Below are 17,663 nucleotides of genomic sequence, written 5' to 3'. Positions count from 1 at the left end.
TAAAAAGCGTTATATATGGGTGCACGATATTCCAAATTCTCGTAATGAAGAGGGAGAGTACCACAAACATTTTTACCAACTCTCTTAACCTCTCTCAAAGACTCTTTAAGGACCCTGTTCGATTTCACACTAATTAGAGAATTTCAAACGAGAAGTTCTATATTTTTTTGCAAATTTTAAAGCCTCATATTGAACTGAACAAAATATTGTTCGGCGCCAACTCGGCCACGTCCTTGTAATTAATTGAAATAATATTTGCCGTGCCGTGCCGCCCCGCCGCCGCGCCGCGCCGCGCCGCTGAGGTGCGGTTTGACTAGTACTTATCTGCTTACTCATTTTCATAGACATTATGGATTATTTTTCTTCTCTTTGGTTAAATTGTTTCATATGACATCACTAAACTCAGCTGTTTGTGTACGCCGTTCAATTCTGGTTCAATTCGTCTTTCGATGCTGAAAATTATCTTGCAAAATCTCATCAATCCGAGGAGCTTCGTCATCATTTCATTATGAGTTCGGGAATGCCGGAGCTGGGCTCCAAAATAAGCCTTATATCAAAGGCCGATATCCGATACGAGGGCCGACTTTTTACGGTTGATCCTCAAGAATGTACCATCGCTTTGGCTAGCGGTAAGTTTACAATGGATTCCGGTATATCTATATATTTTTTCCGATTTCCGTTAGTGCTCATTGGATTGTAATTACAAGATGTTTTCTTTATTTTTTTTTAATCAAAATTGCACAAAACCGTTCTCACTTAGATTATTTATTTAAATAAGATTGTTTATTGTCGCTTTTGGTAGGGTAATTATAAAAATACGTTTGGCGGGTTTTCCTTCCGAAACTGCATCTGTATCATATTCACTACGTATGTATTATCTTTGTTGGAGTGAAATCAGAATCAGTTTACATACGTGTTGATGCCAACTTTCGATTTACTTACCTTTACGATTTTTGTTTTTGTGGAAACAATACTTTTCGTATCGGAACAATATTATTTACCCGGTTTTGATAAATAACACTGTATGGATGTACTGTATACTTATATTGTTATTACTTATCCTTTGCCGGCTTCAGCAGGATCTCTTATCATTGCTATACTCGCGCTAGATGCATTCTAATATCGTAATGTCATTGTCGCAATAGTGAATATATTTGCCAAACAAAGCTACTTACGGTTCTCATTTCGGCTGTAATTTGGGCCAGTGAAACAATTTATTATTGTTACATTCATGATAATAGTTTGTCTTTTGCAGCTGTGTACCTTGGGTATGTAATTTGGGCGAATGTATCTGTGATGCAAGTCGACATTTCGGTGTATGCAATTTTTTTTGCATATTTGGCAAAATTTTATCTTAGTTCATGAATGAAGAATGCCACAAATGCATATTTATACTTGAAGCATTCAATATTCTTATGGGACATTGTCATTATAAATGACCTAATATGTTTAAAAGTTTTTCCTACCTTAATCTCAAATATGCAGTGAATAAGTGTACAGTTTCAAATGACACATGCAATTTAAATAAGCAAGCAGAAAGTGTTTTAAATAACATTACAATTCTTGAGTTCAATGAACTTAACTTCAAGTGAAGAGTGCAAACAGGCACACTGTTTACTGGGACAGTTCTGCATAAACTGGATAACCCACGCACTATAATACTTTATTAGTCATACGGAGAAATAAATGTATGATAATAATATGCTTAGTCATAAATATTAGCTTGACCCCCGCTTATAAATCCAACATGCAATACTTGAAGCTGCTAAACATTACATTAGTTGTAATAATACCTCCTAGTAGTGTGCATAACAAACCTTTTCTGGGTAGTGTATGACTAGAAAAAACTTTTAATTTCAGTTGCCAATTAAGTTTCACGAAATATTAAACACTCGTATTTCTTTCATCAAAAGATTTTTTAAATATATATATTTTTTGTGTATTCAATCAAAACATATATTTTTATTATTTTATGAATAAGAAGTGAGATTTGATAAACAAATCAAAATGATTTAAAACCAACCCCTTATATATGAATTTCGATTTACTGGTTGCATTTATTTCTGGTGTCTAAATCACAGTTTTCATTTATGCCTGTGACAGACCACGCTATAAGTGCCTAAATTTTCGTGGCTTGGTACATTCAGCATATCGCTCGCCATACATTCCCATTGGCAGTGTATAGCGAGTAATATGCTGAAATAGGCCAAGCCGTGATGGGTATAGCGTAATGTGTTGCCTACCTTGTACATTTGTGTTAACACATTGTAATCGGATCACGTATTAATACGTTTTTAGCAAATTAATGCTAGAGAGCGGGTCACGTATTTATACGTTTTTGATAGATTGTTAGTGGAGCGCGGGTCACGTTAAAATACGGGTTCCAATTTACTTGAGTTTTCGCTATATAGCGTCTGTAGGGTTGTAGCCATGCAATAATAATTTTTATTTACATTTAGAAATAATTTTTGTGTGTAATTTGTAAAATAAAGGATGTTATGTAAAAAAAATTTTTTTTTTTTCCAAACTTTCCCACTTTATGTGAAATTCTGCACTAGTTTAACGATGAAGAATACATTTCTAAATATAATAAAATAAAATGAAATAAAATAAATAATTTGCAAACAGAATTATTGAAATCAAACAAATATTTTTGAAGTTATCGCAATTTTTCTAGAGGTCTACGTTAGCGCGAAATTACGCGAAAAATCACCCGTTACCAGCACTAGTACGCGGCCGAAAACTGCCCGATCAAAATGTGTTAATATTAAATTTCGATAAATAATAACCAAAACCTTCCAAATATTGTTGATTTGAATGGTAAAATTATTATTAAAACACTACTTGAATGGTAAAAATTCATAATTAGTTGGTTAATATTGAATAACAATGTAATTAATTATTTTTGGAAGGACGACAAGAAATTAATAAATAGAGTCATCTTATGTCACTCGCAATTTCATTTTTTGCCACCTTTCAAAGAGTAACCTTAGAAATTATCAAACAAGTGACAAAATATCCCTTTGTCTTCCTAGTTTAAATTGCCCATTCTAATTTATTAAATTTAATTTCAGTACGTTCGTTTGGTACGGAGGACAGGGAAACGCAGTACCCTGTGGCTCCACAGAACCAGGTGTATGACTACATTCTGTTCAGAGGATCCGACATCAAGGATATCCGCGTGGTCAACAATGTCCCCTCGCTGCCCAATGACCCCGCCATCATGCAGCTGTCGGTCCCACCCTCCCTGGGACCAGGTAAATACATTTATCCTGCATACAATCTAATTCAATTATTCTTTTATTTATTATTTGCATAGGAAGCTGTACTCAGCAGTAGACCTGCTCTACTCATTCAAACAGAGTTTCAAATGTAAATACGATGTAACAATACATTTTTGTTTTTTTTTCATTTGCCCATTATACAAACCATTAATTATTACAATAATTATTATTTGATGTTTATATAAAGTGGTTTTTGTGAAGTAATAAGACCTATATGTCTTATTATGCTACCTTTTTAAATATTAAACCTTTATAATTATGCTTTCTTATACCGATTTGCTATATTATTCTTCTACCTTTATAATTTGTTAGGTTATTTTGTATATGTGTGTTTGTATGGCATCTGCTGTCTAAGCTATGTTGTGTGATGTACCTGTTGATAAACTAATGCAGAAGATTTCTATTAACATGAACCAATTCTGGTTGTATGCCAATATGACCATCTTGCTCCAAATATTCTCCCTTTGCATTCTCAAAGAGATATATTTAAAAAATCTATTTTGGACAGGGTTCGAATGATATATATGTGTTAGGGTGTCCCAGGACATAAGGAAGAATTTTTTTTTCATGAATTTAAATATGCATACCCTCTTATTTTATTCCATTTGATTCCAATAACTCATATAATAAATATTATTTTGATTAAACACCGGCAACCTGTGCCGACTTGATGCCAAACATATGGTACAGAGTTAATATGGAAGGATTTTCAACTTTCATTTTTGTCGGATAAATAAAATTTAAAAATGCACTAATGTTCAATTATGTAGTATTTTATATTTAAAATGGTTTATTGATTAAATTTTTTCTTCATACTTTGTTTTTTACAGTCAGGATAAATCTTCCGGTGTTCCTGAACGCATCGTAACAAAAATAATTTTTGTTCCTCTTTGACCGTGATATTAAGCCATGAAAATCTTGCATTAACTTAACAGTTCTTTCAGCTGTATCATTCACTACCCTCAGCGGCGACACCTTCTTTCTGACTTCTTGATACGAAGCATTATTTGACCACATCGTAGGGAATTCGTTAAGAAAACTGGCATCTGTGTACAGACGATCAAACAAATACTTGCTCTTAACTGAAATGAAGTCGTAAATATTTTTCTCTGAAACAAAAGTCACTAAATTATGATATGAACAAAAACCTCAATACAAAACATAATTTAAACTACTTTATAAAAGATCTTCCTTCGATGGGATGTAAAGTTTGTCATGGGTTGATAATTTTTTTTTTTTTGATATTTTGAGCATTTTTATTTTAGTTGTTTGATCCACAGCGTCGTCAAACAGCTATAAAATAGATCCTTCATCGGTCAAATACCATAACTGCTTACTGAACAGAAATAAAGCTGCCATTGAGATGTTTTCATCAATTTTTTCTTAAGCCTTCGTCGATTTCAAAAAGCACAAGTCCTGGTTAGGAGCTTTAACTGCTATAATACACTGTAACCATGGCTTGACATAGGATGTTACTATGAACAGGCAAACGTCTAAAAGTGCCGCCTTATCCTTACCGGTAATTTTAAATTGCGCACAAATTAATGATATTTTCAAGGAATAAAGCGCCTTTGCCATCCATCGAGCACCTGGAGGCCGAATCTTAAATTTTCTAAAATATCACACAGAGCTCTAAAAACTCTCAATAGTCATCTAAAAGTATTTTTGTTGTCAGTGCAGTACGGTAAAAGTCAAGCAAATCATTGATTTCGGAAGCGGTTAGGTGCAATGTGAGATTTTCTCTGTAGCATTGAATTTTATCGGGATCAACATTTTTACAGTTATCTTGAACCTTTTTGAAGAGTGGTATGTCAGGGCTTGTAGTCATTTGACTGATTTTTTACTTCAAACAGAGCTTTAAAAAACCAACTATGGCTATATTTGGTATATATTGACAGTTAAATTCACTTTCCAGATATTGTAGAACAAAACTTCAAGAACTTGTCCATTAGATGGCATTTTAGAACCCGATATTTGGTGTTTTACGACTCCTATTAAAAATATACTCTTTTTAGAAATGCGTAAATCTAACAACATCTTGCCTGAACGAGTGATTTTCGTTTACTACAACTTTCGTTAACAAAATAGCAAGTTACTACAAGCTCATCAACACGTTTGCTCGCTGGCGTCTTAATGTACAAGTACTGACATCTTTCGATGCAAGTCGGCACGGGTGGCAGTTGTCCAAAGTAAACAAATTTTTTGTATAAGTGTTTTGTCATTATTAACAAAATTAGAGGGTATGCGTTCAAAAATAACAACTTTAATTTTTTTGGGACACCCTAATATGTGTCAATGATATTTATAATTTAGTAGGAATCTTTTTTTCCAGGATATTCCCGCATTTCTCCGTGTTTAACTTTACTAGAATTCCCTGGGCACTGTCAAGTAGCATTCTTGTATGTTTGAAACTCATTTTCTAAATACGTTGCCCTTGGTAAGGTGAAAATTCACCCCATTGAAGAAAAAAAAAATTGCAGTTGCACACAAAATTTTATTTTGTATGCAACTGTTCATACAGTAACTCTAGAGAGATACATATAAACTGTATTTTTACCACTGATTTCCCTTTAGAAAATAAATATCTCTTTTTGATTTTATAACGGATATGTTCTGATTTTGGAATGAATTGTTTATAAATGCTATATTCATATAATAATTTGTGTATATTCCAGGTGGAGGAGGTGTGGTGGGCCCCTACCAGCAGCCGCAGTTCAGCCACCCCGTGGTGGGCCCCGCCCAATACCCCGTGTACCACCCCATGGGGGCCATGCGCCCCGCCCCCATGGCCAAGCAGCCCAGTGAGTTAAGCGGGCCCCCGCCCGGCCTGCCCGCTCAATTGCCCCCGCAGCAAGTCAAAGACCAAGGTTCAGAAGAGAACAGCTCCTTCAATGCCGCTTTGCATCATTTTATTGCTTTATAAATTTTGTTTGCGATTTGTTGAAATTCCTTTCGATTTGTGTTTTTTGAGCTCTGTTGTGACCCTTCTAAAGACAAAAACAAATTCTTTGTTTTTGTGGTACAAAATTAAATTCTTGACCTACGATGAACAAGGCAAATAAATTATCTCACCGGTGGATATTTTGAAAATCATTACAACATTCAATAACTTGAATGAAATAAACTTATTTATTCTGATGTGTTTCCCTCAAAACTGTACAAATTACAGAGTTCAAGACACACCCAATTGAGTTGCATGCTTCCTTTGACTTTGCACTTTGTTTGTTTTGCTTATATTTTATTACTGGTATGATTGTATGTGTATTTTTACAGGCTGGCTTTATCAGCTTCGTTAAGGCATATCTCATTTGCATGACTCACACGCAATTAATTTTAATCATATTTTGATAAATTTTAACAGTAGGTATACAATTGCATATTATAATTTTATGTATGTGTAAGATGTAAATATGTTCTCTTACAAGCTTGTGTATTTTTTTACTAGAATATTTTAATAATACATCTAGTAGTTACATCAATGTTTACTAACCTTATTTTCCATTTGTATTTTATTTATTGTTTCTTTACATTGTATCTTTTTTTACGTTAGAATTTTTAACCTCACTAGGACAAGCCTGTGTATTACTTGAGTACGCAAATAATTCTACATATATCAGGGAAGTACCTGATAATCTGAATCCCTGAATCTCTTATCATAATCCTTTTTATATTTTATTGCTGCCTTATTCATGTTAATTAGATTTGATTATGTTGTACATATTTGCTTACATTTGGCATTATTATTAATTTAGTTAAAAATTGTGTTTATTGAATTTAAAATGCATGTTTCTCCTCAGATTCACAGTATGTAATTAATTGACAACTACATATTTGGAAGACTGGGAGATGTTTCACCCCTTTTGTCTGGTGTCATTATGGTTTTGGGTTATGGTTATTCATCTGTTCTAGTTTAGGGTGCCATTTTGTAAATGTACAATTTATTCATCATATTTCTTTCAAGTCATGCGATATCAAATCTTTCATTTGATGTTGGTTCTTTATGCTGTTAACACATTGTAGTCGGGCGCTTCAAACAATAGACTCTAGCCTATAGCGGGTGTTTTTCGCGATTAGCGCAAAAATATATCGCTTTCTTAAAATTGATACAATTTCTAAACCAAATAATATTTTCGATTGAAATTTTCAAAGAAATCATATATGACATTTGATCATCAAAAATAAATTATAATTGCTTTGATTAAATCATAATTACACTACATTTCAAAGCTGAATATAAAAACCTGATATTAATTCAGTAAATAGCATTCAATATTTGAAAATTCCATGTAAAAGATAACATGTTTATTTATATCATATAGTTATATAATAAATAATAATATACATTTGCCATGCCCGCAATTTTACAATCGCTGGATGTGTGAAATCTGATCGCGTAAATATTGAATAGTGTCGCCTAAGGCCGAAGGCGAACACTCAATAACTCATAAGTTTTAATTGCTTCTTGTCAAAAAAGAGTCTTTTGCGGTTGCCCCGCCTAATGAAGAATTGAAGAGCCCATTCCATCTATGAATGATAGTATTTATTCTTTCAAGGAATCAGTACACTTCATATGTTGATAATCCATCACACACCATAAGTGCATGTATCATTGGCTGATTTATTTGAATGAAAATATATTCAAATAATAAAATACCAAACAGTAAACAAAACAGTGCGAGCGGTATGAAAAATAGTCCAATACGTGAAATGACTCAAACTAAACTGGAGATTGAGATCGCATAAAAGCTCTAGATTTATGGCGACGCCTTTAAAAGCGGCACACTAGCCAATCCGGACAAGGCATCTCAAATAACGTGGACAGAGTGTCGCCTAGCAGCCAGGTAGCAAATTACCCTTCAAGACGTTTTATTTCACGCTGATAACAAACCCGTATAGTGCCGTTTCCCGCCAAAAACCGACAGTCGACAAAAACGGCATTTGCCGTGTCCCGCAGTTGACCGACAGTCCGTGAAAAACGGCAAATGCCGTGTTCCGACGACAATGTGTTAAGAATTTAAACACTGAAGCTAGTCTTGCATGAGCCCTACACCCATAATATATGTGGAAATGGCTTATTTTACCATATCACTCAAAAAACAAGCCAATACCATTTATGGAAGCAATGTTTAACAGCCGTATAGAGTTCACGGAAAGTTACACATTGCCTGCACAACGGAAGACAAATGACTTTCAAATAATTTTTGTGATCAATGTATTGTGATTGGTGCTTATTAAAATTTACTCAATCTTGAAAAAAGATGATATCAGAACTTAATGTATCTACATATTTCTAGTATTTTGTCAATTCACAAACTGAATGCCTTTTGACCAAACAGATTTTTGCCATAAAATACAAAAAAAAAAATTATAATTTCAAATAATATTTCAGAAAGTGGGCGATTTTTTCAATATTATAGTCGTTAATAATATAATGGAATTGACTCTGAAATATGTAAAAAATCCCTAAATGCATTCGATCTCCGCGATGCGTATTTTAACAAATAAGTATATCATCCTTTCGTTAATTGACGCACAACCAAACGCACATGCATTTATTACAATCAGAACTTGCACAGTTCTAATGGTTGGATAGTGTTAAAAAAAATATTTATATATTAAAAAGGCTACTAGTGTTTTGTCTCCTGTCCTGTAAAGTAGAAGCCCACTATTTATTTTCCCATTTTTTCCATAAGTGCCGTCCATGTTGTGTTTTTACTTTCAAAAACCAATCGCAAATAATAATAAATTATACATTCACTACCTGGTCTCTTGCTTGCTTCGGCTGGTTATGAATAATCTTCTCATTGGACACGATTGGAGATTTTCACAGCCTAAAATATTATAATGATTAATTTTGGATTTACTATGCCGTGTTGCGCTTCCTCCTTTTTAGCCAACATTTCAGACAGCGTTACAGTGTCCGTTTATATATGTAGAAGTGATACAGAGTTGCGCGTGTTTATCCTCTTAGGGCTGGTATTTTAGTATAATTATTAGTGAAATTAATGTGGTTTTCGGCATTTGGTTTTGGTGTAACCGTCAAGTACTGGATTCCACAAACTATTAAGCTTTCACCACAATCTACACATCTACCATGATGATGGACAATGTAACACAGTACGAAACATTGGCTAAAGAAGGAGGAAGCGTAACACAGTATACTAATCCAAAATTAATGATGATCAATCTTTTCATTGCTTTATGTTTATAAACTATATAAATGGCTTATTTATCATTATTGAAAGAATCTGCTCGAGATTTTTTCATAGACATTTAAATTATCATAATTATCCATCAAATTGAATTTGACACATGTTAAAGGTGCTTGGGTACAATGCCTGAATTATCTCGATATAAATAATATTGCTGCATAATTGATTATGTAATATATTACTAGTACTTTGAAGGCAATTGGAACCTTCTTTATTTATTTGCTTCTCTAATGTTTAAGCATCCTTGGAAAAATGTCTTTTTCATGTCATTGTTCTAGAATCTTGTCTTTTACGTTTTCATAAAAGACTAGTGAGAAGGAAAAGGACGATCATAGATGACAAGCGTACAAGCTCTCTCTGGGACTGGTATAAGGGTGCTTTAGTACTGTTCTATGAATGTGATTTGAGGATGTGTGTGTTATAAAATGTTTGGCAACCGATGTATAAATGTATTATTGAATGTGTAACCCCACGCTTGGCTTGCAGTCAAAAGTCACCTACTTCAATACTGTCATTTTTGTTATCTGCCATTTTATTGCCATCTAAAACAAAATGATCAGATCAGATTTTATCTGAATATATTTGTGATAGTGCTGGTGACCATGCCACCCATGATTGTTTCTTCTATCTTATTAGATTCTTACATGCCGGATCAGTGTTGGTATAGTTAAACCGGTCTTAAGTCTGGTTTAACCATATCTATACCGTGGTAATAAGCCAAATTTCACATGGCGATTATAAGTAAAGGGGCTTATGTATAGTTATTATTTGAAGGTTCGATGCTGGAGATGATAAGCGGCGCCTCCCGCTCGGAGACGCCCCTGGGCCTGCAACGCAAGAGCCCCACGGTGGAGCAGGGCACGCAGGTGGGTGGCCCCAACCAGCAGCAGATGCAACAGCAGATGCAGCAGCAGCAGCAAGCGGGGGGCAAGGGGCCACAGCCGCAGCAGAGCAAGGGCCAGCACAACAGGAACAACCAGCAGCCCCAGCAACAGAGACCCCGCTCTCAGAACAGGGTGAGCAGTCTCTTACTAAGAAAGTGAATACAGAAAGCCGCCGTTATGCTTAGTGTTTGACGTGGATGTCCTTTCTAATTGTCATTATTGGTATAAATAGAGGTCACTTTTTTAGTCATGGGAGATACTAACGATTTGAAAAAAAAAAATGTACAATAGTAAATGTAATACGTACATATTTTGTTTGTTTTTAAATAACATTTCTAAAGTATGACTGAAAACAGCTGTCTGTGTACTAGCCTAACGTAACTAAGCAAATAACCATTGTTGCACCTAGATTTTCTTGCATTGCTTTCTAGCATTCTAGTCTGGCATAGGAAGAGTACACAATGATTTTCCTGAACTTCTTTTTAATTATCAACAATCTTAACGACCATGTCATTAATAAGTGTTATTTAAAGTCTGTATTCCAGAACCTGAACCAAAACATGAATCAGCAAAATCAGCAGCAGCACCATCAGCAGCCCAACCAGCAGCAGCAGCACCATCAGAACCACCAGAATCAAAACCAGCAGCACCAGCCGCAGCATAACAACCAGATGCAGCATAACAACCAGCAGATGCAGCTTACTAACCAGCAGATGCAGCACAACAACCAGATGCAGCACAGCAACCAGCAACTCCACAGCAATCAGGGGCCCAATGGACCCAACGGCATGAGGCAGAACAACCAGAACAACAACCAGGGCTGGATTCGGGGCGGCAGGGGTGGCCGGGGCGGGCGCGGCAACCCGAGAGGAGGAAACTTCGGTGGCAGGGGAGGCAACAGAACCAAGAACACCCTGAAGTTTGACAATGATTACGATTTCGAGCAGGCCAACACAGAGTTCGAAGAGTTGAGGAGTCAACTGGCCAAAGTGAAGATTCTGGACGGCAGCGAACCGGCTCCAAAACCAGAGGTAATTTGCATTACATATTTTTTTTAAATTCATTTATGAAAGTAATTATGTTGTTTCAATCAAAAATAAGAAATTATTAATCAAATCCAATATTTTAAATGTGACAATCCCAGTGTCAGTGTTAACATTTAATCTGCTTTTAGATTAAAACAAACTTTGTAAAATAGTTTTTACTTAAGACTACCGTTGTTAGCTATATTTTAAAATTATGCATCCCCTATTCACCTACGGCGGAAGAAAGGGTCAGAACAATTTACGGAGTGCCGTAATTACGCGGCTGTCATCTGTCAAAGTGACAGATCCCATGCAAAGAAATTATATTCCGCGGCAGTACCCCAATTGATCTGACCCCCCTCTCCTGAGGAAGATTGTGAAGTGTGTCACCCCAACATATAATAGGTATATGCCATGCCCAAATTATGCGCGCATAATATAGCATGTGTCTTTATGGAAAATAGTGCTATTTTATTCAATTCAAAATTAATATTTTACAGCTTTAGTACTTTTAAGGCCTATCTTTTTTAATTATCCAATCAAAGAATCTATTTTACAAAATAGGTTTTTATGTTGCCAGTTTGGTGTTATTAAAAAGAAATATTGTTTTTTGTAATTATGCATTTAATGTGCGGTAGTCTCCATTAAATGTTTACTCAAAAGACAAAAAAAATGGGGTGACAGAAATAGTGATATATTTGTCTATTAAAATGTGTATGTTTTTTTTTTTTTTAATTTTTTGTTATCAGTAATTTTATTTACAAAAACAAGCGTGCCATTTTTATTTATTTTTTATGTTTGCATTCCAAATAACAACATTTCAAAAAATATATGTTTATTTCTAATAATATTCGAAAGTGTAATTTCATCACCTCTCAAAAACAGTTTTTAGTTTTAGATATGTTCAGAAAAACTTCATTTATTTGGATTTTATTATAATCGAAAATACTCAGACCTTATGTCTCCTTTTCTTTTGAATATTCAACAAAATAATACAATGGTAGACGATTTTGACTCTTCATATATATTATTAGATGTTTGGGGGAGATTAAAATATGATTCAAATGTTTAAAAAAAAATAGTTTTGAAAGAATGCACTAAAAATATTTCCACATATTTTTTTTTTATAAAACCCCATGTTTATTGGTCTTATTTATTTAATCCTGTGTAATCTAATGTGTAATAGCCAATCCTGGTGGTACAGGTGGAGGCGGAGAAGAAGGAGGATTCAGGGAACGAGACGGGCGCCGGGGAGCCTGAACCCGAGGATGATGACTCGGCCAACTGCTATGACAAGACCAAGAGCTTCTTCGATAACATCTCCTGCGAGGCTGTGGAGAGGTAAAGCAAACAAACATCTATTCATTGGTACAGGTGGAGGCAGAGAGGGGGATTCGGGGAGCCCGAACCTAAGAATGATGTCTCAGCCGACCGCTACAACAAGACCAAGAGCTTCTTCGATAACATCTCCTGCGAGGCTGTGGAGAGGTAAAGCAAACAAACATCTATTCATTGGTACAGGTGGAGGTAGAGAGGGGGATTCGGGGAGCCCGAACCTAAGAATGATGTCTCAGCCGACTGCTACAACAAGACCAAGAGCTTCTTCGATAACATCTCCTGCGAGGCTGTGGAGAGGTAAAGCAAATAAGTATTTATTCATTGATCAAGTGGAGGCGGAGAAGAGAACTCGGGGAACAAGACGAGCGCTGTGGAGTCTGATCCTGAGGATGATGACTCAGCCAAGTGCCAAGAGATGTTATCGAAGATCAATAAGACCAAGAGCTTCTTCGATAATATCTCCTGCGAGGCTGTGGAGAGGTAAAGCAAACAACCAAACGTACATCTAATTAACTCTTTGCACTCTGCCGTATCAACTGTTGTTACGGCAAAAAGTCTATACTCACACGCGGCTGTATCAACAGTTGATACGGAAACTTTGACGGCCGATATTCTAGCGCTCTTTCGTCATAAATGTATTTCTTGCTCACTTGGACATTCGTAGAACTATCACGATGCTGACATTTACAAGAATTTCTCAAAAATAAAATTGTATTTCATAAAAAAAAGATGGATAATCAAGTGCGCCTCTTCGCGCCTTTTAGTCCTTTAGTTTACATTTTTGTCAACGGATGGCGTTAGTACTAGTATGCCATTCACAACTTTTCATAACTAAAAACGATAAGTGATCATGGTGTCCCACTTGTGTCTATCACCTAAGTACACACACGCCGAGTGAATGGTGGTACCAGTGGCGGCCAGCTAATATGTGCTCCCGAGCGCCGAACAACCAACAAATGTTCCGACATAGCTAATCACAATACGAAAATCGGTTCGGTTATAATATCTCATATAAAAGGTACCTACTTATTAAGCGCGCTTAACTTGCAGACCGACTGTGACTTGTGCCTATGTTTGTAGCAGTTCGTTTTCGATTGCGATCCAAAATTTGACTGCTTTGATCGCATATTCTGTGAAACATTCGGAAGCGTGGGTAAATACAATTCTTTGCAAATATTACCATATCAAGGACGGCGTCCGGAGCCACCACATCATAAGGAACGGTTTGTTCAGTAGAAAGTTAAACTAAAATTGTGTGATATTCTTGTCGATATCGTGTCTTCAATTTACCATCTGCTCTTTTTCAGCGAATATTCCGCTTACAGCTTCCTTCGATATAAGCATACAAGATAATACCATGTCATTAAGAGATGAATGATGTTCAGATTAGCTGTTATCAGTTTATTCAGTTGTCGCCGTTTCCGGGCACTGTCTGTTGAATTTAAAACCTTTCTTGCTCTGCGAAAGTTTTGAAGTTTAATTGCAAGTTATATCGATCGTATATATCAATTGTTAATTAGGTATGTCAATTGCAGATTATACCGACATCTGATTACTTTTGTGTTTGTTCATCGTATAAATTAAAAATGTGTTTGAATGTGGAATATATTAAGAACAATAGGTCGAGTAGAGAGACTTCCTAAATAAAGTTAAGTTAAAAGGTGAACTCTGTGAAATTTTCGCCCTGCATAAATTTTTCAAAAGCTGACGGCGCTTTGTCAAATTTACAACTTTTTATAGTACTTGTTTATTAGAAGACTTTTCCGAGACTGCCAAATTACTAAGACTTGTTTGCACCATTCCAATGAACTCAGTTGAAATTGAAAGAGGTTTCTCAACGTTAAAAAGAATTAAATATAATAAAAGGAGCGGAAAATAGAACTTTTTTTATTAATAGCTAAGTACCTTTATTTCTTTTATTTTATGACTTAATGTTGTACTCCGGTGAACCCCCACATATTTTGACCACCGGCCGCCACTGGGTGGGACCACATTCAAAAGATACGGTACGTCTTTGTATGAAATTTGATGTTTTTGTTTTTATAAACATCTAAGAGTGTTGACACACGAGGATTTGTTTTCATACTGTGGAGAATATTCTGTTCTGTCTATATAGTCCAATAAATCATGCCAGAATGCTATAATTTGACATTTAATTGCGTGCATAGGTATTTGAAAATATGTACTGCATACGGTTATAGATAAAACGGAGCAAATTAACGCTTTCAAAAGTAATAATAAAAATTATCAACATGTTTCAAAAACAATGGTTTCTTTATCAGGATACTATGTATAAATACTTAAAAATTGCCATTATTGAAGAAAAAAAAAAATCTATTTCATTATTGTTACTGGTGGTCTTTATTTCTTAACCTAGAGCCTCAACTAAATCACAATTTATGTGGGTTAATTAATACTTTGTACAATCTGTTGTATGTGAAAATTGTCTAATATTTCCTGATTTTTAAAACAATTTCTCCCTTTTTCTACATAAAGATACTGTAGTTAATGGTTTACATGAATTTAAGACTAGTCAGTTACTTTTCCTACATTTTTCCGTATGAAATTTATGTATAATGTTTGTAGAATATAAAATATGATTTCTAAGACAATATTTTATTGATTGCAGATCAAAGGGCAGGTCCCAGCGTACAGACTGGCGCACGGAGCGCAAGCTGAACTCTGAGACGTTTGGAGTGGCCATGGCGCGGCGCGGAGGCTACCGCGGGAGAGGCTACTGGGGTGGCGGCGGGGGCCAGGGTGGCGGCTGGGGGGGCGGCCAGGGCGGGGGCTGGGGCCGAGGAGGCTGGCGCGGACCCTCCAACCGGGGTTCGCAGCATCGCCCCCAGCAGCACCGTAACAACAACCGGCAGCAGCAGCCGCAACCCGTTGTTGCCGGTGTCTAATCAATCCAACAGACCCACAAGCTTTCCGTTAGCTCTAAAGATTCTAAAACCCTAAATAAAACAACACTTTGTTTTAAACCTGCATTTCGGTGGATCAGGTTGATTAATTTCAAAATTCAATTTGTCATTCTCGCTGCGATCCTTTTTAGAATTTCCGAAATGTATTGTTTTAATAATAAATGTTGTGTGGTTACAAAAATGAACATTGGTGTATATAGAGTGTGTTGAAAGCACTCCCGGGCCCGGACTACACGAGTGAGTGCTGTGCTAAGGAAGCGCAGGATTTGTGCGGGCGGTCAGTTCAATTGATTGGGTATTTAATTTCAGGTAACTAGAGATCTGAGTAAGTGAATAGTGAATCATGGGCTACACAGACAGACATACCGTGTCGTGTCGTGTTAGCTTGTTATGTGGTGTATGAATATTAGTTAAATCCTCTATGTAAAGTATAAATGATTCTTGGACCCGCTGGGTCATCAATGGGGTGCTTCGGATCGAGACAAAATGTTGTAACTAAATTATACATATTATTTGTTGGCGTAACATTAGATGGATAATGTGAACATTTCATTTCATTGAGTTCTGACTATAATTATTGTAAGTTTAACCTAATTACATTTTTAATAAACTTATAGGTGTAGAAATATAATTAAGCTAAGCGAGTATAATATTAGTACTTTGCAGTCTTCTATCCAGTGTTGGTTGGGGTAAAGAAAGCGATCAAGTAATGTCATGACGTCCAATGTATTGATAGTGTGTCTGGAATCACTCTGTGTTTGCTTCCCATAGGTGCGGGTGGTTGAGTGTTAAGAGTACCAGTGATAATTATCGGTTTTGAAATAATATGCTGTGAAATTTTCCATGTAAGCATCTCGACATTTTTTCTATTATTTTATTTGTAAGTCTTTCACATTCGTCAAATTTTGAAGAGTTGACATATTTTAGTATGTAAGGATGTTTTGTTAAATATGGTGTATGATTTTTCCTGTAACATTATGTATGGTATTTGTTTGAATGAAACTTGTACCGGAACACAATTAGAGATTCTAATATAAAGTTAAGTTGAGTACAGTTTGTTTGCTTGTTGTACTCTAGGAGCCACGTGGAAGTTATCAGGGTCTGTGAGGATGGGAAAGGGCAAGGGCAGGGCATTGTACATAAGGGGAACATCTCCCGGCCACGCAGCAGCTGCTCTAACAGTACTCTCCCACTGCTCGGGGAAATCACTATATTTATGTAACACTATTTAAATTATTTTTATTTCTAAAGCTAACAGCTTATATATAACATAAACAAATGAAGGTGCAGTGAATCCCCACTGAGATATAATATATCATGTATGTATTGGTGTGGGCTTGTGGAGTATCTCTGTTAGAAGTGGTGATACCTGTATAGCTTATAGCTAGCAGCTAGCTCCTGTCATTGGCCTGATAATAATTGACAATAAAACATCATGGAGATTTGCTATCACTGAATTAACATTATATAAATCGTATGCTGAAAGAATTCCCTTTATTCCACCACCAATCTAGACGTTAGAAGCTTTGGACAACCATGTTTGTGTTAACTAACTGCTTGTATTTTGTTGTTTTATAAAATACCAAACACCAGATGATGTACGTTTAGTACATATATATGAGGAAAATGTATTTTTCTGCATAGTGAACATTGTTTTATAAAAAGATAATGTCAAGTACTATAACGTTATAATTATTTTGCGTCGCATCGATGTCCTCAGTTCACCCGCACTTTATTGATTTTCTTTGTGAGCTTGCTGCCTTACATTGGTACACATGTTTGAAATTATTTTCTATTCATAATTTATGATGCGGTAAAGTGCATGGAGTATGATGTGATAAATAAGTTATAAAATGTGATCTATAGCACTTCTGTCAGGAACGCTGCAGAAATACAAAATCAATTAAATAAAGGACTTTTATTAAACACATTGCATAGCTTTGATGTCACCCCCTCCTAGAGAATCATTATATTATAGTGCCAAAGATGTTCTGTG

General features: G+C 35.6%; 1 protein-coding gene across 2 annotated transcripts; it reads left to right on the top strand.

Annotated features, from left to right (window-relative positions):
* The first annotated feature begins 400 nt into the window (after positions 1 to 400).
* tral (LSM14 family protein trailer hitch) lies at positions 401 to 17,630 on the top strand. Of its 2 annotated transcripts, none has more exons than XM_089633194.1 (7): positions 401 to 629; positions 3,075 to 3,257; positions 5,960 to 6,151; positions 10,271 to 10,512; positions 10,914 to 11,411; positions 12,610 to 12,746; positions 15,373 to 17,630. In XM_089633194.1, exons 1-7 carry the CDS (start codon positions 509 to 511, stop codon positions 15,647 to 15,649), a joined length of 1,650 nt encoding a protein of 549 aa, XP_089489320.1. In that variant the 5' UTR covers positions 401 to 508; the 3' UTR covers positions 15,650 to 17,630. The 2 variants fall into 2 exon arrangements, with proteins under 2 accessions (XP_089489320.1, XP_089489318.1); XM_089633192.1 differs by having other exon boundaries at positions 12,592 to 12,746.
* Positions 17,631 to 17,663: the final 33 nt, after the last annotated feature.

The sequence above is a fragment of the Hesperophylax consimilis genome, chromosome 7 (assembly GCF_061612785.1).
Source record: "Hesperophylax consimilis isolate HC1 chromosome 7, BYU_Hcon_1.0, whole genome shotgun sequence".
NCBI lineage: Eukaryota > Metazoa > Arthropoda > Insecta > Trichoptera > Limnephilidae > Hesperophylax > Hesperophylax consimilis.
The sequence above is the reverse complement of the archived record's forward strand: the minus strand, read 5'-3'. Positions and strand labels throughout refer to the sequence as shown.

Coding starts and splice junctions, on each gene's coding strand:
- tral (XM_089633192.1), top strand. CDS start 509: ATGAGTTCGGGAATGCCGGAGCTGGGCTCCAAAATAAGCCTTATATCA. Junction 630..3,074: donor TACCATCGCTTTGGCTAGCG/GTAAGTTTACAA, acceptor ATTTAATTTCAG/TACGTTCGTTTGGTACGGAG. Junction 11,412..12,591: donor AACCGGCTCCAAAACCAGAG/GTAATTTGCATT, acceptor AATGTGTAATAG/CCAATCCTGGTGGTACAGGT.